Source organism: Abramis brama (assembly GCF_963993115.1).
Source record: "Abramis brama genome assembly, chromosome: 16".
Lineage (NCBI taxonomy): Eukaryota > Metazoa > Chordata > Actinopteri > Cypriniformes > Leuciscidae > Abramis > Abramis brama.
In genome coordinates this window covers 33,988,618-34,012,435 of record NC_139978.1, presented here as the reverse complement: position 1 = coordinate 34,012,435, position 23,818 = coordinate 33,988,618, and the positions used below count along the sequence as shown (strand labels likewise).

Below are 23,818 nucleotides of genomic sequence, written 5' to 3'. Positions count from 1 at the left end.
TGTATTATTTAATTTTTTATTATTTATTATTTTATATATATATGACAAACGTTTTGTTTGCTGTGTGATATTGAATTAGCTATGTACTAAAAGAGTTTAATTATTTAAGCGGAAGTCAATTATTTAATAATTATTTAAGCGGAAATAAATATATATTTATGTGAACGAATGATGTTACAAAAATGCTTAAGAGTAAGTTCTATTATTTAATTTTTTTAACATATATATATATATATATATATTTAACCTAACCCTGTATGATATTGTATTAGCTATTAACTAAAAGAGTTTAATTATTTAATTGTGTTTAATAGTGCACTGTTAAACAATTGTGGAAGGATCTCTGTAAGAACATGTATTATGAGTGGAAAATCTTATATGGCATCATATTTACATAAGTTTCAATTCCTCAAACTAAACGTCATGCATGTGCTCGAGCACTGACGTCTGTTGAGGGACGCGTCTGATTGGCTTAAACGGCAACACAGGAAACGGAAGTCTGAGGCAGGACAATCTCCGTCTGATGGAGGAAGCGGACGGACTATTGTTTACGTTTTTCACTGGAAATCAAGAATAAAACACACGAAAATGTCTTCGATGTAGCGGCGATCAGCGGGATCATTCGAAGCTGAACATATTACAATTTGGTTTTAATAAGTTGTTTTATATTTTGGTGGGATTTGAGAAGGTTTTAAAGGGTTTTGTGTGTGTTGTAAAGGTGTAAGGCCAGTTCACGTCACAAATGATCAAATTTGATTAAAAACCAACAGAGGAGCTTCAGTCACAGCAAACTGGTAAATATAATCTTTAAATAAAAGTTGGTGATAAATATAGATAGGCTATTAATCTTTTGTTATATAACAGGAAGAGCTTTAAAAAAAAACACATACTTTTTAATGTATTATTCTGTTATTAAGTGTCTTTTATACTGACCAGGAATCATTAGTGTATATAGATAGATAGATAGATATAGGTTAACACTTATTAACACGTCTATGTAAATCTGCTGTATTATCAGTAATGCCTATCTATAACTATAATTAGATAACTGCTATTATTCTTATTTATTACATCATTAGTTATTTTTTATGATTATTTCCTTAATTATTTCACTGATTAGTTCTAAGTACTTAGTCTTATCTTTTTCTCCAGAGTTAATATAACATGATTTTTGTTTTGATTTTTCAGCTGTAGTGCCGGTGGAGGTCAAACCCCAGAGCTGTCCACTCTCACTCCGGTGTATTTGAGTTTTACTGTTTTGATCGAGGCTTTTCAGTAGGTTTAAGACCATGTACGCACCCCCGGGAACTGCTCTGCCTGGCACCCGAAGGAGGAGAGGTGGTACGGCTCTACCCAAACAGCCCGAGAGGAGTCTGGCGTCGGCGCTGCCCGGGGCGCTCTCCATCACGGCTCTCTGTACGGCCCTGGCAGAACCGGCCTGGCTCCGCGTCCATGGAGGAACCTGTCCCAGACAGGAGATCGGTGTCGCAGATGTCCTGGGATATATAGATGACAGTCTCATTAAGGGTTGGTATCCCAAACTGTTTTTATATTTTAATATTTTTTAAAATGTAATTTATTCCTGTTATGCAAAGCTGAATTTCATTCTTCAGTGTCACATGATCTTTCAGAAATCATTCTAATATGTTGATTTGCTTCTCAAGATAAATTTCTTATTATTATTATTATCAATGTTGAAAACAGTTGTGCTGCTTCATATTTATGTGGAAACTGTGATGCACTTTGTGTCCAATATTCTTTGATCAATATAAAGTTCAAAAGAACAGCATGTATTTGAAATAGAAATCTTACTGTCACTTTTGATCAATTGAATGCATCCTAATTCCTTTAAAAAAATTAAACACAAGATCTTGCCCCAAAAATGATTCACCTAGACCTTGTATTGATTATTCTGGAAAATGTCCATGATGTGTCTTCCTAGTTCCTAGATAGTTGTTTAAGAAATGAAAAGCTACACACTCCATCAATTAGGGTTAAAAGAACTGTTGCCAAACATATATCATGTAGAAACATCATAATCACTGCAATAATGATCCAGTCATTGACTCTTAAGCATTTGCATATTTAAATCCAAACAGCAACTTTTATTTATTTTTTTGTCCGGGCACTGGCAGTGTATATTTACACCACTTATTAACCTCTGTTAATATTAGTTAATATGCATTAACTAATGTTAACAACTACGACTTTTGATCTTAAAAATGTACAAGTAAATTAACATTAAGTACAAATTGCTGTATCAGTATTGATCAAGAGTTCATGTTAACTAACATATTCAACTAATGTTAACAAATGAAATCTTATTGTAAAGTGTTACCAAAAAATCTTCTCGACTCCAGACTTTTGAATGGTAGTTTAGTTTGCGTAGATTTCATATCGAAGTTGTTAAGTTCCAATATTGAGATCTTGTACTTGCTCTGTTAATGATAAACTTCTGTCACTTCTCTCCCACAGATAACTGTATAAACTCTCAGTCCATCCTGCTCTTGCGGGTCATCGCTGCTTTCTGTTTTTTGGGCATTCTGTGCAGCCTGACGGCATTTCTGCTGGATGTCTTTGGACCCAAACACCCAGCCCTCAAGATCACACGCAGATACGCTTTCGCTCACATCCTCACAGGTATGACTTCACCAAGGATTTAGTTCTTAATATTAATACAGTTATTTGTTTTAGTCATAAAGGGATACTTCACCGATTAGCATTAAGCTTTGTATCAGTAGAAACCCGGTAGTATTTTCTAATGACCGTGCTTCCCTCCCTCATGTCCCCCTGAGACGAGAGATTTCTGTATTGTGTGTCTGGAAAAAAACCTCTGATGACTCAAAAATCTTAATTTAGCTCATCAGAGGCTCTTCTGTCCAGAGGCGAGAGACTACAGCCAGTAGGGGGCGCTCGTCCCGCATGTGTTCAACCCGCCCATAGGGGGATCTCACGATAAAACGCCGTCTTTTTAGTTTCGAGTCGACTAGTAGCCTAGCTGTATCATTTCTTCCGACACTGCCCTCTGTAACCGGTAGGCGTGGCTTGGGAGTGTCCTCATAGGGCAGCGAAGCAAGTGCATTCTGGGAGTTGTTAGCTTTCATCCTCATGAGCCAAAAATACATTTTCTGGCTTTTCTCAGTCTAGAAGGCACCAACTTCTAAAATAATTTCACATTTCTACTACATAAATGACCCAATTTAAATACACATTCATCTTTCCAGCAGTGAAATATCCCTTTAATGAATCTGTGTGTTCCAGTGCTCCAGTGTGCGACAGTGATCGGCTTCTGCTACTGGGCCTCGGAACTGATTCTGTCCCTGCAGCAGCAGCACAAGAAGTACCACGGCTCGCTCATCTACGTCACTTTCGCCATCAGCTTCTACCTGGTGGCCGGTGCAGGCGGAGCCTCTATTTTAGCCACCGCGGCAAACCTGCTCCGTCATTACCCCACTGAGGAGGAGGAGCAAGCCCTGGAGCTCCTCTCCGAGATGGAGGAGAGCAGTGAAACATACCCAGTTGACTACGACATTACCAACCAATTCCAGCCTCCACCGGCCTACACACCCTGATCGCCATATTCCCGCGTGTTCGCTGCCCAACGCCACTCCTGTCTTCTTCACGTGCCACCTTTGGCCTTCAGACAAAGAAATGATGCTCAGATTTTAGGTGCCCCATCAAAAATGAATATATACTGTATATATATTCAGTATTCCAGATCATGCAGAATGCCCATAACCATGCACACATTTAAATGAGCGTTTTACTTCAGCAGACAGAGCTTGCGTGCATGGAAGAAATCAAAGAAAGTAATTATGGCATTGCTTGTAGAATTCCATTTGAATTCATCTTGCAGTAGTATGCATGTATCTGGCAGTAAAAACCCACACAGATCTACTTTGAAACAAGTTTTTTTGCCACACTTTTATTATTGATTGAAGACTTGAAGGATGCAAAGCATCTCGGCATCATGCTTGTTGAAGATGCGTTTACTGGAGCCTAATCTGTGCAGAATTAGTCTGTATAATCATCCAAAGGTATCTTTTTTTTCTGCCTCATCGCAGGTATATCACATTTTCCATATTCTTCACAGGTTTATCTTGTTTTCCAAATGTTAAGCTGCACTTTTGACTTTTGTTCCTGTTTTTCAAGTGGTCATTTATAGACACGTTCCTTTGTAAAAAAACAAACAAAAAAACAATTAATAATAATTTTTTTAATCATGCTAGGTATCAATGTATCCTTTTATTTATTTGAATTTATCAGTAGCCCACAGATACTGCCATATCTGCACACTTCTGGGTTCACCCCATCACATTATTAAAAATAATTTCAATAGGCTTTTAATCAGTTATTGTAATGTTATTTTAACGCACATATAGCCGCAAATACCCAAGATAGATGGACAAATTATTTATTATTTATTATCTGGTTGACATAGACTCTCAAAGAAACTAGAAAGCAAATATTTTATGTACCTGTAATTTGGAGGCGTTCAGGTTTGCCAACATCACATCGTAAGTTTGTTCTGTATTAATTGGATTTTATTTTTGTTTTTTAGTGCAATTGTGTTTGGTGTGTTTTGATAGTGTTAGTGTGAGCGCGAGGATGTTCTGATGAAAGAGTCTTAACACATTTGATCAAGATTGTATCCCCAAATTACTTGTCTAGCTTTTGCTCTGGTCTGATTATTTTTGATAAAATCACTGCATGGAATTTGATACTGCACTTGTGTTGCATAAATGGACTGTACTTGTTCAGATTTCACTTTTTTATTTTTAGTAATCTGGTGGTTTTTGTGTTTTAGATTATTTTACATTTCCCTTCTTGTGTTTCATTTAAAGAAATACGTTTACTTACATGGAGAATAAAGAGAAAAAATTAATTCGAAACTGTGTGCGTGCATGTTTATTTCCTCAATGCGTGTGCACGTCGAATTCGAAGCGCGCGGTTGCCATAGCAACGTTTGATTCATCCGGGAAGCGACACCGCCGGCATTTCACCTGAAACGACATAAATGACCTTAATTTTAAGAAATACTCGTTTAAATGCTCTTAATTTAGTTAACTTTTTTATAGAAAAGGCTGACGAATGATGGCTGATGCAATATCGCTTATGAGGTATGTTGTATGTAAATGAGGGCAGACACATATTATACATGGAAAAGGAAGCTGTAAATTAGCTTTATAAGTCAACTGACTTGTATAGCGTGCTTAATAGCGAGATAAATTGACTACATAAATAAGTTCCAGCTTTAAAATGCTGGTGCCGTGCTTACGTAGGTGCACTTAGTTCCATATAATATAGTTTGTATGAACAAAGAGCATGAGCCAAAAAAATCCATGAATTTTTATTATAATATTCTAGCAGCACCACGTCCACTAGTAATCTGCCACCCCTGCGAAACCTGCCCAGCTGGTCCAGGGTTCGAGATCTGGACCGGGTGAGATACCCCAGAGTTCTTTCTAATGACTATATGGTCAGATCTCCACCTGTGGACATCAGGAGCCCTAAAGCACCAGCGGTTCAGCCCAGGACAGATGCTCACGACACACGCATCGCTTCTCTGGAGAAAGATATTCTGTTCCTCCAACAACAGCATACAGACACACTGGAGAGACTGCATGCAGAAATGGAAGATCTGAAGCGTGTTAATAAAGGTATGTCATTGCATTCTGCTTCAGCTTCCGCATAAATGGGGCAGAAAATGAAAATAGTGCCATTTGCACTTCAGACCATTTTTTGGGGGAGGCTAGTAATGGTGAGCTAGCTTTGAAAGCATGAGATCTCACTCTCCCCTTCAGCAAAGCCACGCCTCCTTTAAAACCTCCATGAACGCGCACAGCACAGTCTGCAAAGCGTCACCAGAAACTACTTCATGTCTCAAAGCACATGACATTACAATAATAATGAACAAGAACAACTTACAGAGCACTGACCCGTACCACCTGACTGCTGCAGATTCATTTCGTCGTTGATGTTGTCGGACCGAATGCAATGATTGGACGAACATTTTTTGGTCCTGAGACTTCCACAGAAGATATATGTACATGTTTTAATATTTAGACCACTTCTATTATTGATTGCTATCAGGATGTGAAGAAAGTTACAACCTAGGCCTATATAACATAAAGTGTTAATAAAAAATTGCCTACCCTACCTTTAAAATCATCAATGTGACTTTTTTCCCCATAACAATTGAAATATTGAGTTTGATGAGGCCAATATATGTGCATAAATACTGATAAAGGCTGTAAGACAAACTTACTTCTGTTTTAACCACATGTAATGTCCTCAAACATGATGTTAGACAGAACAAACCATTATATTTAAAAGGGGAAATGTAAGTTGAAACAAAAGTGAGGGACAAAATAACATATGAATATATTGACATGAAATTTTAATATCAGTAAATGCAAAGTCTAAGTATAATGTGTTTTCTTACATTTTACATAACCAATTAAAATGTAATGAAGATGCAAATTGGCTGTCTTTCTGATTAAAAGCAAACATTTAAAAGTATTTTAAGCTATGTATTATGTTAAAATTTCCTATGCATTACATCCAAAAACATTGTCATAGTTCAGTGAAGTTCAGTTATAGGCCACAAACCACTGACAGGTTGTTTGAGCTCTTGTACCATATTCAGACTTGCATATTAAGTTTCTCTTTTACAGAATTACAGTATCAGATGGTTATGGAACATGAACATTCTCCAAAAGGTAGAATATGTTTTATCAAGCCTAATTTTTCATAACCATATTCATAATATATACTCGCTTTGTGCATAGGAAAGATCTAATATATGGTTTCACATACAGGGCTTAGATTAAACCAGGATTAGGCATTAGTTCAATTAGAGCATTTAAGTAGCTTTTATAAATGTGCCTTAGAAAAAAACATTACTGGTGTGCATCTTGAGACAAAACAATGGCATATTTTAAGATATATCAGTGCAAGTTGCTTTAATTTAAAACAGCTAAAACATGAATTTTTAATCTGGGACTAGATTTAAGCCTTGTCTGTGAAAGCAGGGGATTATTTCTTAACCTGTACTGTTGTTTACTGCGAACTGACAGCCGTGTGATCCACACAGAGTCCATACGGTCCAGCGGTCATTCCTCAAACTCCGGCAGTGACGGTTCAGCCGAGAAGAATTCCCAGTGTGGATTCATCAGGTACTTACTGTAGCATCTGTGATCATCTGACCTCACTTAAGCAAATAAATCTCACGTCCTCCTGCTGTGACCCGCTCCAGCTCAGAGGCGGGAAGAGGAGGTGCAGTCACGTCACTTCTGCCTCTCAGGATCACCCGTGGTCTGTCCCAGCATCCCCGAACCCCCACGCTGAAGGAGTGTGAGGGCATCATCCGGCAGCTCTATCACGCCAACACCTCGCAGTGTCAGGAGGTCAGGAGCATCATGTCTTCATCATGTCTGTTCTCATTCATGTGTTCATACTTGACGCTCATGTTCCCTCACTCAGCTGCTGAGGATCAAGACGCTCCTCGGAGACATCGCCTCCAAAAACAAATCATCCGCTGAAGTTTTCTCTCTCGCAAGAGCCTGCCTCTGTGACAACAGCAGGTGCACCATTATTCTGCTCACCAAAATCATATTTCACCCCAAAATCTAGAGAAATAAATAATAAAAAATGAGATTTTACACACACACACACACACACACAAAATACATATACATATATATTAAGCACAATTGGAAGTATACATAATGCAGACTCTGATTTTAATAATAATGATTAAAAAACACTGAACAGGATTGTCATGAAAATAAATAATCCAATGGCATGAAATAAAGTTTAATATAGTTTAAATATATAAAAAATTAGTTTCTTTAAAAATACATTTTTGATTATGATTTTTAAAAAAATACATTTTCATAAATAAACTATATTTTGCCTGAAATCTCAGTTAAAAAATTATAATTTTATAACTGTCATTTAACTTGTAAAGCACAATTGGAACTACACATAATGCATATTTTGACTAATAATAATGCTACTACTACTACTACTAATAATCCCAAATCATTGTTTCTGAACAGGATTGTCAAGAAAATAAATTATGCAAAACAATGCTCCTAAAACTGGCTTTTAGTTTATCCAATATATTTTCTTTTGATTTTGGGTGAAATTTGACCTGGACATGTTCTTGTAAGATTCACCTTGTTACTCTATTATTTAATTATATCATTGCACGATATTAAATATTGTGATACTCGATATGCGATACGATAATGCTTAAAGTTTGTAAAATAAACTTAAATTATCTTTAAAATAAATGTAAAATTATATAACCTACACACACGTTTCACATTATTATTTTTTTTACAAGAAAACATCCCTAAACTTCTGAAAGTGAACATCAGTGTTTTACTGTGGCATAAGAAGTGTTATTTTAACATCAGTGTAAACCTCGGGGTTTAGGGGTTCAGGTTATCCTACATTAGGGTTATTTAACAACAGAAACTGAATAATCAAATGTAAAAATAAAACACTGCTTAGTTTTCACTGTATGAATTGTGAGTGATTTTCTCTTTGTCTTTTATTCATGACCCCAGTTATTGGAAGCTGTTGCGATATGCATGTCACAATATATACATTCGCGATATTTTGATAATTTCGATATATTGTGCAGCCCTACTATTAACCTATTCAGAGTCAATCTGTAAAATCATTTGCTCTTTATTTGCACATTTTGATTCTCTTTTAGGGGTGACGTTTTCAAGCATTTACCAAAACTACCTCTCAAACCACAGCCAAAGAAACAGTAGGATTTACTTTTCTATTCACATCACCATCTATTTAATTTCACCACAGACAATTTGAAACTGATTTTTTTTTTTCACCCCAGGCACCCGAGTCAAGCCAGTAAAGGAGAAACTGTGATTCTACCAGCCATCAAACGCAATTCAGGCGGCGCCATGTCAGAGCGGCAGAGGAGAGCGCAAGACGTGCACAAAACACGTCTCAGAAGAACGGTGAACTCTTTACACTGCTGATGATGATGATGATGAAGTGGAGCGTGACCTTTACAGTGAGGGTTACACCGCCCCACTTCTTTCATTGAGCCATCATGTCAGGCTTTTGAAAATGCTGGAACAGTATAGTGGTCTCTTCTTTATGTCAGTCTCTCTAAAAGAAGTTGAAGGAAATATGTATTTTCCCTCACCACAGAGATCTACACACGAGGAACGAGTGAGCGGCTGCTGATCATGTTTGATTCCCTAACGAACTACATAAGAATCTTTCCAGAGAAGCAGCCAAATGTCAAAGTTGAGACGAGAGCTAAGCTGCCTGACCTTCCATCCACAGGAATGTCCACAAAGTCAGAGACAGAAACAGACACAATGTATACATCACAGCTTTAAATCAAATCTCTTATAACAACTTTTTATCTTGATTTGATGTGACATTTCCTTGATAATAAGTCTCTTTAAATAAACGCCCCAGCAACATTTTATGACGTGTTTTTGTACAGTTCTCTTTCCTAAAACTGTGCTTGAGGAATCTGAGGGAGTTTGCACCAAAGGTCAGAGAGTTTGTGCCTATTCCTGGACTTTTCACAGAGACGAACTTTGCGTGCACTAGTGTAATCTGGACGTTGAGAAGGTTGTATAGTGTGTCCTATAGGATCTTTAACTGATGGCTACAACTACCCATTGGATTGGTGCCGGGGATCCCAGCAGACACCACACAGTATTACTGTTTAAGAGCCTTATTAACTAATGGGTTTTAGAGGGCACTATCTCATTCAATTACAACTCAATTCAATATTGGGTTTCCATGTTTTATGGGCACTTTCCTTCGACATTATGATTTTTATACTGTACAAACGGTCTATTCTATCCTCCAACCCTTAATCTACCCATGACAGAAAACGTTATACATTTTTACATATTAAAGACATCACTTAGTGTGATTCATAAGCTGTTTTCCTCATGGGGACCAAGAAATGTCCCCACGAGGTCAAAAATTAATCTTTGTGGGGACATTTTGGACAAGACTAGGCATCTTCAAAATTAATCATAATTAAATCAAGCAACTAAACACCTGTGGTGCGAGTGAGGCGACAGGTCAGACGGGTCAGACAGACTGTTTAAGGAGGTAAATGCAGGTAAACACAGGTGTTGACCAAATGACTTAAGGTAATAAGATAATTGAGGAAGGTATTATTAGATAAGCAATGAAGAAAGGAAAAGGGTTGCTCAGACAAAGTATCTTATCTTCTCAGAAACGTAGCTTACAGAGTGACGTCCCACATGCAACATATAAAACAGTATAAAAGAGCCGGGCCTGGCATGCAGCAGGATCGGACGCACTGAGTTCAGTCTGCACAACTCTCTGTCGCTCGGTTGATCTCCGAACTCAGCAGTGTGATCATGTTGGCATCACGGGCAATCCTCGCCAAGCAGGCAGCAACCATGCTGGCGCGCCAACCCGCCTGCCTGGTGCATCATGGGGGAGACTGGGGGAACTGGGGCAACACCAACATCGCCGTGGTAAGAACACAAAATGCCACAGACACAGCATTTGGTATTGAGTTTCTGTTTGGTTCTGAACATGTGACTGGATCTGCTGTTGAAGGTTTTCTCAGGCTGTGGTTGGTGGGATGGAACTGACGTCCATGAGGCCGCGTAGTAAGTATACAGCAAGTGTACACTTCAAAACATCACTTCCTTTAATCATTATTCTGGTCTTTTTTAACAGTAAAAACATAGAGGCCTCCTTAAAACAAGTTTCATTTACGGTCATTATCTCATTTGTTAACATAAACTAACAATGAGCAATATATTTTTTACAGCATTTATTAAGCTTCATTAGTGATAGTTAAAAATGGTCATATTCACTTAAGTAACAATTAGGTCACATTAGTTAATACATTAACTAACAATGAGCAATACATATGTTACTGTAGTCATATTAACAGATAAACTTTTGATTTTAATAATGTATTAGTAGCATTGAAATGAACATTAAGATTATTAAAGGTTTTACAATTATTGTTCATTGTTACTAACTAATGTTAACAAATGGAACCCTATTGTAAAGTGTTATCATTATATCTTTAGAATGTATTGATCTGTGTTAGGGTTATTATGTAAGGGATAATGTACAATCACCTTGTCATTATCACAAAATAAACTCTGACAGGGTCATCAGGACTTTATTTAGAGATAATGACTGCACATTATCCTTCTTATTACAAGACTACTTACCAAATAAATATTGATCTGAGCTGAAGTGATTTATAGTGATGTGTGAAACTTACCTGGTCAAATGTAAAGTTCAGTGTCTGAGCATAAAAAGTATTTGAACACAGAATCCTGCTTTGGACCAATCAGCATCCAGTATTCTAGAGCGTTGTGATGAATACACACTGCTGTATGTCTCTTTAAAGCACCATGTACCACTTGAGCCGTAATGGAGCCCGTTTTCAGATCTTTGCTCCAAACCAGCAGCAAATGCACGTCATGGACCACATGAAGATGCAGCCCTCTACAAGTGACAACAGGTAGACATCAGTATCATGAAATATTATAATTACACAGCTTTTCAAATGACCATTCTATAACAAAAAAAAGTGTCAAAACATACCATGGAAGCATCATGTTAACCAATGGTTTTTGGATGTACCATGGTATCCTTTGAAGTAGCATTTAAACATGAACATAGTAATCATTCACAAGTACCATGGCTGATAGCAATCTGTTCCCTCTCTGCAGGAACGTGATGATGGAGTCTGCTCGATTCAGCCACGGTCAGGGCACGATGCAGATGAACGATCTGTCCAAACTGGACGTCAACAGCTTTGATGCCGTCATCTTCCCTGGAGGCCACGGAATAGTCAAGAACCTGTGAGAGACACAGTCTTATAGTTGAGGGTCTATACTAAAGCAAATATAAATGTTTTTTTAAAAAGAAATTGAATGCATCCCAAAAGAAGTGCATTGCACATACTTAAACTTTGATGCCCTTCAGATTACATGTGGATTGGGTATTTCATTGTTTGTCACCCCAGATCTATCACTATTCCTGGAGTGAAAATCCTCTTATCATGTTTCACTGTTAGCAAACAAATGGTTAAGTCCAAGTGGAAATACAGGCGATTGATGAGACTAATCCACGTCTGAGCCCAATGCACTTAAGCACCTTTTTATACTCAACATTTGATATAATATGCTGAATTCAAGGTTCCAAGACGTGTTTGCTTGATATGAGCTGGGAAAGACAAACAAGCAGTTTTTTTTTTTTTTTCTGAATTGTTATTGCTAAAAAGTTTCTAATACCTTTCTAATATGACGATTAAACATTTCTGCTGACTTTCACAGGTCCACCTTCAGCAAAGATGGTAAAGACTGCAAGCTGAATAATGATGTGGAAAGAATTATGAAGGAGTTCCACCGCGCGCGCAAGCCCATTGGGTACCCGACTATAAAATATTAAAACTGTGAATATCTGAATTGAATCCTTGTATATAAGTTAGTGCGTACCAAGGGTTGGAGAACTATCTAGGATTCCACACCGTTTCTAGGTCACTAATCAAATTAGCGACTCTGATCACATAAACTCTTTTGGTTAGACGGATCAGATGCCCTTGCTTCATCTACATTTTTCACTCCTATTATGTTATGACAAATGTTCATTTACAAAAATGTAAAATAGTGGTCTCTGCTGTATATTTGAATATGATTCAGTTCAAATGTTTAAACATTTTTCACCTGAGCTGAATCCGGCTCTCTTTGGCTCAGTCTGTCCAGCATGGCTCCTCTCCTGGCGTGCCGAGTGCTGCCGAGTCTGGAAGTCACAATGGGTTACGAACGTGACGAGACCAGCCGCTGGGGCCGCTGGCCTAACACCAGCATGGTGCAGGCGGTCAAGAGCATGGGGGCCCGCCACAACACCCGCGAACCTTACATATCCTTTCACTGAGACAAAGTTTTCTAGAGATGAGCTTTTGTCATTTTTAACATATTTTACCGAAAGCATTATTAGTGTAAAACTTTAAATGTGCCTTTAAATGATGCAAGAACTCTCTAAATGCATGTCAACTTGATGTCATGACAATAAAAAAAAACATTATTTTTCCCTTAACTGCCCATCTCACGAGGCCTATGTGGACGAGAAAAACAAGGTGATCAGCACTCCAACCTTCATGTGGGAGACCGACTACCACTACCATTACATCTTTGATGGCATCGGGAACATGGTCAAGCACGTCATGCGTATGACTGCCAAGTGATTCTCGTGGGATGCAAGACACCAGAAGGCTTTCACACTTAACTTTGGGTTGACCCGATCCGCTATTATGTGGACATACAGAGAATGAATCCATTAATAAATAAAAAAAAGCATGCAATGCAACTCATGTGTTGTAATATGTTTTGTATAGCCTATAGACCTTATGTAGGCCCGCCCCTTTTCAGCATTACGTATGTTGTGTTGTCTTCTGATTTCCACAATTTGCTAAACTCTTCGACAGCGATGCCATAGAAATATACAGAGCTACCGCAAAAAAAAAACGGAAGTTCAGACAGCTTGTTTATCTGGTGCATAAGGTCTATAGCAATGTTGGTGTCAGACCCCTGTACATGTAGGCTAGCCATACCATATACTTTTTTTATTATTATTTTTGAAGTAGATGATTGTTCACAGAAACCTCTCACAAACATAACATTTCTCAGTGGAACATTTTATTTTACAAATCATACAAAAATGAGTGACAACATTTATAAAAAACAAATATAAGAACATACATAAAACTTTTTTTTTTTTTTACAAAACCAAAATTATTCTGTCAAAAAACCTTTAAATGTATTACAAAAATGTACAGCAGCATCTTAAATATAAGATAGATCAATGTTTTCTCAAAACATTCATGAACATTTGTAAAAAAAAAAAAAAAAAAGAATTAAAAAATATATTTACATCGCTAAGCACAGACTGACCAAGAGTGATAGAAGGATGCCAAGATCCATGTTTCCATGTGCCAAGATGCCGTCTGTGTTTTTGTTTAAGCCATTTTATACATCCACAGTTCTTTGCATTAAAGCAAAACAAATACAGAAGATTAAGTGAGCTAGCTGCAAAAAAATGTCTGTTTGGGAAAGTCAATTACAGTAAAGAGTACAAATAAATTGCGAGGAGAGTTTGATTGAGAGTTAAGGCAGCTAAGCTCTTAACTCAATGTTGGCACTTCATTTTTGCTTTAAATTATAATGACAAAGGGTTTAAAATGAATTCAGTTCCAAGATAAATGGTGCTCAAATATACACATGGTAAACAAACACAGCAACATTATATTCATATATACATGTACGCCTGTATATGTAAAATACAACATTATACATTTCATTTGCTTGAAATGTATGTTTCCTTGGATGCAGTATCTGATTGTCAAAGCAGACTTTATGCTATACTGTTATTTTGGTTCGGCTGAATGGAGAATGTAACAAAACCCTTTGAAAGTAGTTATATTTCTAGAGTGTCCATTATCCACAATGGATGTTCAATTTCATTTATTAAACCTGTATAAAAACAATCATACATTTCAGTAAAACTGTAATTTATGAAAGCTCGTCTTTTAAGTCTAGACAGTGAATGTGAACGAAAGACAGTGATACAAAAACTAAATTCCACATACTATACATATTTCAAGTTTGGAAAACCTTCAGAAGGAGCTGAACGCACCTTTACAGCGTAATGACAATAATGAATATACATCAAAGCTGGTCAGTGATATTTAAGTCTGGATCCTTTGCTTTTTCAGGATTTGTTAGGTTTTTACTCAAAACCAATTTGTCGTCTTCCTTGGGATGCTCTGGAAATATAAATACAGGGATTATAGTTAGTTGCCTACATAAGGACCAAATAAAACTCTGGCTTTAAATTGAATTTAACATGGGAATAAGTGAGGCATTTTATAAAATTTTGCCAGCATAATCCTGTTCTTGAGGCCAAATTGTAATATAGCACTTTTCAGAATTTTGTACTGTCAAACAATGTACTGTAAGTCAAACATCAGCTCTGTGGACATTTGTCCCTACAAAGGTAAATATAAAAAAAATCCATAGCTAAAACAAGTTAAACTTCAATACGGATTGGTCAAAGGGAGGTAACGGACCAAGGTAAGGTTTTCAGAGCAATGCGGAGCTGGAGTCAGAGTCTGGGTCAGGGGGGGTGCAGGGGTCTCGGGAGTAGGATTCCTGGGCTCTTCGGTACTCCTGGAACTCCTGTCGCAGGGCATTGAAGCGAGCCTCACTGAGGGAACGACCATACCGGTGCTGAGGAGGCTGGGACACTAAGGGAGGGCTGATGGTGTACAGGCCTGAGAGGAGAGGAAAGGAGGGGGAGGAGGAGGGGGTGGAGGACGGATAAAGTTCAGGGGAAACTTAATTTGCCATTATATTTGATGTGGGAAATAAACAGACAAGCTCAAGTGTTCTTACGTTTACTCGGGAAGTCCTGGAGGCCAGCGGTGGAGCGGGGGCGTTCTTGCCTAAATTCCCTGCCTCGCCCAAAGCCTGCATGGGGCCGCTCCATCTTCATGGCCTCCAGGATGTCGAGATCCACAGAGTGTTCCGCAGCATCCCATTCATAACTCTCATCTACTGAGGTATTTCTTCTACACACACACATGCAACAATACATAGTGAGATTATACACATTTATATCACTGTCATTTTGTACATAAGCAAAATAAGACATTGGGAACTATTCTAGTTTGTCTGTGCTGAGGTCTTGCCTCATGTATATGTGTATCAGCTTCACCTTTTGGACCTCCGTTCTCTCAGGTCTTTATCTGTCCTGAGCCTCTCGCTCTCTTCGGTGGTCTCTGGCGAGCTGAGTAAGGTTGGAGTGATAGAGAGAGACTGGCGTAGGTGACCATACGGTCCCACACTACCCCTTCCACTGCTCTGGCTGGCGTAACTGGCTCTTCCCCCATCACCTCTTATATCCCGGCCTTCTGTCTCTGTACAGCCCCTAACTGCACCCATCCCTTTGTCCACCTCTCTCGGAATGTCTTGCTCTCGTAGAGGGAAGGATGTATGATATGGTGAGGGCCAGCTGTAACCTCTGGGGAGGAAAGGCCTTGGTGGATACCTTCTGTGTTCTGCAGGTTGCAGGTAGTCCACCCTGGCCACTGATCTGGGTGGAACAAAAGGTCGAGGAGGTTCTTGTGGGACATACTTATGCTGAACTGACCTAAGTGTTTCCTGATAAGTCAGTGGCCACCTAGAGAAATCCTGAAAGACCGCTGCCTGTCGACGTGGATCTGACTCTCTCCTGGAAGGAAGGGACGATTCCATGTGTTGTGGTGGATCTGGGACTGAGGGAACAGGTGTGTGGTAGGGAGGTGTCATGTCAGATCTCTCAATATGCTTACGTCTCTCTAAACTGTAGCTGGTAGGAGGTTGACAGGGCACTGACCCTCGCCATGATGGGCCAGACATGGGATAGTAGTGTGCAGGGGTACGACCCAGACTGTAAGATTTGAGCCTTATATCTGGGTGGGGAAATTTATCCCTGTAACAAGTCTCAGATATATAAGCTCTTGGATTTTCAAAATGTTCCCATCTAGAACCTAAACTAATGGACTTCTTAAGGAATTGACGTGGTTGCCCGACTCCAGAGAGGGTCCTACAGGGACCAATGCTGACTGATTTCTTCATGAAAGGCATAGGACCTGGATAGATCCGTGAGGATATCATGTTTGTCCGGTCACCCTGAGCCTGATATCTTTGATATTGTTCAGATATAGAGTCTTGACATTTGGAAACAATTGCTGCCATGCTTTTAGCCGTGTTAATTAATGTCTGTGCTTGACCATGCTGTGTAACTTCTCGTTTTTGAGGCCCTAAACTCTGAGAGACCAAAGGCTCAGAACTCTTTTCCTTTTCTTTGGATGGTGAGAAACCTTTCTTGATTGTGTTTGAGATGCCTGATTTAACACATGTATCTTTTGCCTCTAATTGTGAACAAGGGTCAGAAATCGGAATACTTCCAGGTTTATGGTGTCCCACTGGTACGTTCAGGGTTCTGTGGTCATGAACAGCCCCATTGTGATGACTAATATTGGTCCCAGAGTGCTCCTGACCATCTTTTTCCCAAATTTTGGGCACAACGTCAGGCTCATCTCTTAACAGTGCCCTAGTTTCTGGCTCAACACTGGGTTCAACAGATTCCGAAGGCTCAGTCACTTCTGCAGGATCATCTACACTCATTTCAATGAAACCCGGAAGACTCAGGTATTCCAGGATAGTGCTGGTCTGCAGTGGGGACATCCGGTCTGGTTGGGGAGCAAGCTTAGCTTTCATTGATTCTGACATTCTCGATAAATTTGACTGATCACTTCCTGCCTCATTTTCCAACAGGGTCAGGTGTGATATTCGACTTGGGCTTTCACTGAGAACACATTTGTCACTCTTTCGGGATCGAGCCCTGATACCCTCTTTCTCTTGCTCATTGTAAGGCAATATGGAGCTGGAATCACCACTTACTATCACTTTTCCTTTTGCTCCTGCTTTCTGATGATCATAGGGCAATGTAGAGCAACCTGATGGATTATGACTCAGTTTGTCTTTTTGAACGGCCCTTACTTCCTCTGGGCCTGTGACGCTTTGAATCATGGGATCAAGGAAATGTCGGTTAGGACTAGTATCTCTATCTCTTCCTGCCACCATTTGGTGCAGCTCAGATGGTTGAGGATTCAAGCGAGCAGTGGATGTTGATCTAAATGCTGGAGCCTCTTTTTCCATTTTTCTTTCTTGCAACCAACTTTCCTGAACTAAAGTCCTGTTGGGCAGCTCCTGCTCCTCTTCCAGGTGACTTTCCGGGTGTCTAGCTTGTGCCCCACTCAGGTTGGTTTTACTGGGAGAGGGTATGTCCCTGGTAGGAGAGAAAAGTGAGAGAGAGGTATATTGTGTGGCTGGTGAACGAGAGACGTCTGTTGCCAATGAATCTTCTAGATCGGCAATGCCTTGTTGACGTGTGTGAGGGTAGAGTGAATGAGGTGTGTTCCCTTCAGAAAGGCTCTGCACTGGCACCAGGCTGGTGGGGGATGTCACAGGGCTTATGTCCCACTGGATGTGTGAGGAAGACGAAGAGGGAAGTCTCTCCAAGGGACTACTGGTGTTGCCAAAATAACAGCCCCTCCTATAGTCCGATACACGCTGGGCCAGGCTTCTGGGTCTGTTTTTTTGTCGTAAATGTATATCTTGGGGCTTCCAAATAGGGTCTTCAAACTCATCACCTGTCCATTTTCTTAAGGGACTTGCAGACTTGGCCCGCCTCTGTTGTTGCTCATGTGCCTGTACCCTTCGGCTGGCCGTATAGTGTTCTAGCTCCCTCTCCATTTGCTCACGTTCCTTCACCAGCTTTAAACATTTGCTTAAGTTGTCCCTCTCTCTTTCACCATCCAGTTGAGTCACCATAGTGCTGTCCTCTGTCAGCTGGCTGTCTCCATTGATTGGCTGGTATTGTGCCTGGTGGAGCAGCCTCTCTCTCTCCAAAGCTCGGGCTCTCCTGGTTAAGCTGGGAAATATGTCCTCCCTATGACTGGCACTCCGGCATTTTTTTAGTGAGTCACTCACCCTCTTTTCACTGCAGTCTGAATAAAAACTGGCCTTCTCCAACAAGGCCTCAGAGCAGCCCTGCTCATCATCAGAGTAGAAGCAACCATGACGGGAAAAGTTTCTGGCCATTGCCTTCACCCTGCCAGGGGAGTGATGGGGTCTCTCTGGGTCTGGAGGGTCCACCGTCAATGCTGACAGATTCTCTCTCTGTCCATCCCTCTCTGAACTTACAGGATTTGATTGGTTGGACTCTTTAAAAGTTCCAACGTTACTCCCTCTACCAGGTGATTGTGGGAATTCTTTTTTGAGGTTCTCTTTGATGTGGGTTGGTATGGAGTTTTCTAGGTCAGGTTGGATAACGAAGCGGCCATCAGGACTTCTGGCTATGGACTCAATAGCAGATGTGGGTGAGGGAGATCCACCAAAGTGGCTCTCACATAGGGTGTAGCGTGGAGGTGGAGAGGATGAGGACAGAAGCTGCTTTCTCTGATCCTGGTACTCACTGCGGCTGCCTTTATCAAAGGAGGAACGGTCTGAGCGATCAGAAGAGGATGAGTTGGGGAAGAAGTTTAAAGGAGGGCACAGTTTTAACTTCAGCACACTGTCGGGACTGTCAGAAGGCGAGTGAGCTCTGAGGAGAAAGAAGACAAGTGAACATTTAGGGAACAAATAGAGATATGTTTGAAACAAATGTATCATCCCTTCAGGTTGTCATTTCAAAAACCCATATTAGTACAGTGACAAAGATGGAGAAGCATAGGAATGATACATGCATAGCAAGGAAGGACACTTACTGTGGAGACGAACTCTTCTGGAAGGCAGAGGGGATATCTGAAATGGTGGGGAGGGTGCAAAGTTCATAACATGCCACAGATAATGAGTCATAAGATGACAAAGTGCCAAAAACAAAAGCAGCCTCAACAAAAACAGAGATGCCATGCATGACAATACCACTGATGGCTGAGAACAAATACATCACTTCAAATGTGTCAAGTATCAGTCTTTGAGGCATTAAATGTCTATATGGTCATAGCGATTGATAATGCATCAAAGGCCTTAAGGAATTGACTTAAGTCTTTTGAGTAATGTTTTAACTCTTCATTAAGTACACAATACATGTATCTGAATGTTGTAGCCCCAAATGACTTCAAGAGCACGCAAAAAGATTTAAGATGTTTTTATAGTGGTGTACTTTGTTCAACAAAAATTTCATATTCAAAATCAGCAATCTTCATCACTGCTTTTACCATCTCTCTTTTTCCTTCGCCGTTGTCCCCTTCTATTGTTCATAACACAGGCTGTCACCAGAGAAAGGATGATGGCAGCAAACAGGAAACACACACCCCCAATCACACCAGCCAGCAGGGGCTCAGGAACAAAGGCCAGGAGACTGGGTGCTGCCGGATACATCTCCATACCTTAGGGCCACACATTACATGTTACCTTCTAATAATATAATAAATCAATTAACAATTAAACATAATTAATTTATACCAATATTACATTTCTTACTTCTTGAACCTTCTATTTATTACGGTTTAAACGGATAGTAGTTGATCTGTGATCCGTACAGACCAGGAGCCAACGGTTCAGCACGCATGTGATTTGCGGATTAATTGCAAGTTTAACCACCATAGAGTGAAAGTTTATCATTTGTATGTGTTTTGTCTTACCAGTTTACACATTCAATAGATTTTAAACCATTCCAGCACTAAAAGAGGCAAAAAAGAATTTAAATCGGTACTCGCTTGCTATCTTTAGATTGATTCCTCTTTCGCCTCTCCTTGCACTTGGATGGACACACACAAAATTATGTCAAAATACCTGTCTAGGCAAGTTCTCTCGTCGACACAGTCGTTGTCTTAAGTGAACGTAAAGAGTTGAGAAAGAAATTGGATGTGTACCATTATATTGGATCCGTGCAGTAGGTCTTAAAGTGACAGCAGCAAATAAACACCTGCTGTTGTCAATGTCATTAATGTTATTCAAACAACAAGCTTTAACAAAGATTAAGCTATGTTAAATTTATATAGTGAACACTATAGTGTTATTTTACATTTAATTATTACATTTCTGATACCTGACATGAATACTACAGTTAGACCTTACTTTATTTGTAGCTTTTTATATTGTATTTATCTACATGCTTGTAATTACTGTATTTTTTTGTTTTTTTACTGACTGTTGTATTTAATAATGTTTGAACTTCATTAGTTAGGTAAGTTGCAGTGGTATTAGGGTACTTAAAGTCTGCTTTAAGTAATAAATGCAAAGCAAAGTTACCCCACCCCCCAATATATATATATATATATATATATTGGGGGGTGGGGTAACTTTGCTTTGCATTTATTACTTAAAGCAGACTTTAAGTACCCTAATACCACTGCAACTTACCTAACTAATGAAGTTAATGGTATATATATGGTATATATATGGTTTAATGGTATATATATAGTTAATGGTATATATATGGTTTCATTTTTTTTTCTTGCTGATCCAAAAAATTATTCAAAAACCTATGATCTGAACCGTGAGTTTTGTGAACTGCTGAACCACTTCTATTTATTATATTAAATCATATTAATATTCAATTATATTTATTAAGTCTGTAGTTTCTCTAAGCCTCATTCTGATTTAGCCTCACCTTCAGTAGAGATGACAACTGAGTCACTGGGCACACTAACCAATCTGTCTCTGCGAGACAGAAGACACAGCTCATAGTTGGAGTCCTGTGGAAATAAATGAAGAGAAAATTAACCATCGAGTGAAGACAAATGGCATAGAATAGGGACATTCAACACCAAGCTGCCATTTTCCCAATATTTCAAACGTTTTACCTTAACAAGTCCCTGTACAATCAACTCGGTCACATTGACAGCAATCTCTCTGTCTATAGTGACCCACTCCCCCTTTCCCCGCTTTGCTAGAAGTACAAATGAAGTTAATGGTGGAGACTCTTCTAGAGGTGGCACCCATTGCAGCAAAACACCCAGTGATGTACGATTGGCTGACAGCAAGGTGGGAGGGAGCAACACTTCAATGGTGGTTACCACACTGGGAGCATCTGTTGGAGGTGCTGCAATGAAAAAAACATGAAAGGGTTTACCTTAGCATGCTACATCATAAATCTTGGACCACAGGTTTGGAATAACTTTATAGTCCACCAGGGAATGCTTTGAATCAAATAAGGGAATACAGATCTGTCAAAGAAACTATAGACAGTCTAAACCTGGAGGTTTAGACATGACATATCATGTATAAGATATGTGTCTGTATGTGTAGAGCTAATTGGAGACTTCGTAAAGTGCATGATTTTGCATGTATATATATAAAAAAATGTTTTGCTCACCCAGTGTCGTAATGGTGACAATCTCACTGAAGGGGCCAGAGCCCAACTTGTTTTGGGCAAGAACACTGAACTGGTAACTAGTGACAGCTTGCAGACCCGTCACCAGCAGGGAAGTTTTCGATGTTGGCACAGGGATTGATGCCCATTCATGTTTTCCTCTCACAGTGGGCTTTATCCTGATAAAGAGAGAGAAATGATGATAGTTACAATTAAAAAATTCAGTGGTCGATTGAAATGCTACTAAAATTAATTGATTCTCAAAATCATTTCAATGATACAGCAAGACAATGCTACTGAACACGATTCTTCATTTTGAAAGTAGAAAAATATCATATAAACAAATTAATATGTATTTTAAACTTTCAAGTATTAAGTTCTGTGTATTTAAATTAACAAAATACAAAAAAAAAACAGACAACAACAACAACAGTACACAGATAGTAAAACTAGAAAATAAAGATAACTGAATAAGATACACACACAAATCTAGTGCAGCTGATGCATTCAGTTTGAGGTCACTTACCAAACAGTAAATCTCTGAGTGTATCCTCCATCAAAGCCTGGCTCCCAGGACACATTGGCCTGACTAATCCCTGGATCCACAGACACGGAGGTAACAGCATGGGGACTTGTGCCTGAAGAAAACAGAACAGATAATAGATTTAAGTTCTGTCCCATTTGTTTTTCTATAGGTAAATACGGGTTCTTTTTATTAACAGGCATCTATTCCCTGTTCCTCTCACCTAGCACTAAAATCGTGGTTGCCACACTGACAGTGGCCACACGGTTGGAGGCAAGACACTCCCACGCCCCCTGGTGGTCCTTACTCAGTGGACGCAGAACCAGAGAGCCATTGGATAGGACTGTAAACGGAGAGCGAGGGGCGGGACCAACCTAAAGCAGATGAGAAAGAAACTTGAGTGAAGCATGTTTATACCATTTGAGGCTTTAAATCCATGTCTACTACTCTATTAGCCTTTAAATACACACATTTAAATAACACACATATAAATATTTGCAATGGCAAGTTGTAAATCATGGTCATCTGAAGGTTATTGGGATTAAAAACCTAAAAAACAACTTACTTTAATCCATGTGATATTAGGGAGGGGGTCTCCCTCAGGTTGACAGGGTATCACCAGCTCCCTACCTACTTCTTGTAGGTACTCGGCACGGGGCGAGACACGGAATGAAGGGGGGTCCTATGGACCACCAGATTGCAAATAAATTCTCAGCAACTCAGGTGTCAGGTCAGTCATTAATAATGAATTTCACTATGTGGTGACTTGTCAAATTATTTTCCATTCTAGAGATATGGTGTTCACCTTCAGGATAACTTTGGTAGGTTCTGATTGGCCCATGGTCCCGTAACTGTTATAGGCTGTACAGGTGTACATGCCCACTGCATCATCATTTGCTGCAGTTATGAACACTGAGCCCTCTGAGTTGAACATCCATCCTGGATACTGACCAATCGAGATGAAGAGTATAAAATGATGTAATTTGGGTCACAATTAAATAAGATGCTTGATGATATACACAGTACCTGCTCCAGGTCCAAGGATGCTCCATCTTTGGTCCAATTAACATACAGCATAGGGGGCTCGGCTTGAACTGGGCATTCGATCTTTCCCCTCATTCCCACAGGAAGATAAGTCTCACGGGGCATCCGAACCACTCGTGCAGGGTCTTTAAGAAAATCAGGCATTTATATTAAAAGGGACCTATTATGCCTTGTTTTTGGCATCTACAAGAATAGGTTTTCATGCTTGAATGTTTAAAAAACACATTATTTTTCACATATTTTACATAGTTGCAGCTCCTGAGTTCTCAGTCTGTCAGTAACACTCTGTTTAGTTCCTGTCTCAATGAAGTC

General features: G+C 39.4%; 3 protein-coding genes and 1 long non-coding RNA gene across 4 annotated transcripts in view; 3 read left to right on the top strand and 1 right to left on the bottom strand.

The window, feature by feature from the left end:
* Positions 1-478: 478 nt before the first annotated feature.
* tmem127 (transmembrane protein 127) lies at positions 479-4,892 on the top strand. The gene is made up of 4 exons (XM_084138616.1): positions 479-794; positions 1,189-1,527; positions 2,476-2,640; positions 3,262-4,892. Exons 2-4 carry the CDS (start codon positions 1,290-1,292, stop codon positions 3,570-3,572), a joined length of 714 nt encoding a protein of 237 aa, XP_083994742.1. The 5' UTR covers positions 479-794; positions 1,189-1,289; the 3' UTR covers positions 3,573-4,892.
* A 2,453-nt stretch (positions 4,893-7,345) lies between these two features.
* On the top strand, positions 7,346-8,942 carry LOC311066509. The gene is made up of 4 exons (XR_014603090.1): positions 7,346-7,409; positions 7,486-7,586; positions 8,732-8,788; positions 8,873-8,942. It is a non-coding gene; the product is annotated as an uncharacterized lncRNA (long non-coding RNA).
* Positions 8,943-10,309: 1,367 nt separating this feature from the next.
* Positions 10,310-13,383, top strand: gatd3l (glutamine amidotransferase class 1 domain containing 3, like). The gene is made up of 7 exons (XM_084087192.1): positions 10,310-10,520; positions 10,606-10,658; positions 11,420-11,533; positions 11,745-11,876; positions 12,351-12,443; positions 12,771-12,936; positions 13,127-13,383. Exons 1-7 carry the CDS (start codon positions 10,401-10,403, stop codon positions 13,259-13,261), a joined length of 813 nt encoding a protein of 270 aa, XP_083943318.1. The 5' UTR covers positions 10,310-10,400; the 3' UTR covers positions 13,262-13,383.
* A 521-nt stretch (positions 13,384-13,904) lies between these two features.
* igsf9b (immunoglobulin superfamily, member 9b) overlaps positions 13,905-23,818 on the bottom strand; it is a 43,606-nt gene continuing 33,692 nt past the window's right edge. Inside the window, exons 9-22 of the mRNA XM_084087191.1 lie at positions 23,489-23,631; positions 23,268-23,408; positions 23,028-23,144; positions 22,686-22,836; positions 22,466-22,577; positions 21,943-22,118; positions 21,431-21,669; positions 21,238-21,322; positions 19,841-20,011; positions 19,388-19,424; positions 15,790-19,224; positions 15,468-15,643; positions 15,143-15,346; positions 13,905-14,839 (exon numbers count right to left, since the gene is read on the bottom strand). Coding sequence (XP_083943317.1) covers positions 15,156-15,346; positions 15,468-15,643; positions 15,790-19,224; positions 19,388-19,424; positions 19,841-20,011; positions 21,238-21,322; positions 21,431-21,669; positions 21,943-22,118; positions 22,466-22,577; positions 22,686-22,836; positions 23,028-23,144; positions 23,268-23,408; positions 23,489-23,631 — 5,174 coding nt within the window. The 3' untranslated portion in view covers positions 13,905-14,839; positions 15,143-15,155. The remainder of the gene's footprint in view (positions 14,840-15,142; positions 15,347-15,467; positions 15,644-15,789; positions 19,225-19,387; positions 19,425-19,840; positions 20,012-21,237; positions 21,323-21,430; positions 21,670-21,942; positions 22,119-22,465; positions 22,578-22,685; positions 22,837-23,027; positions 23,145-23,267; positions 23,409-23,488; positions 23,632-23,818) is intronic.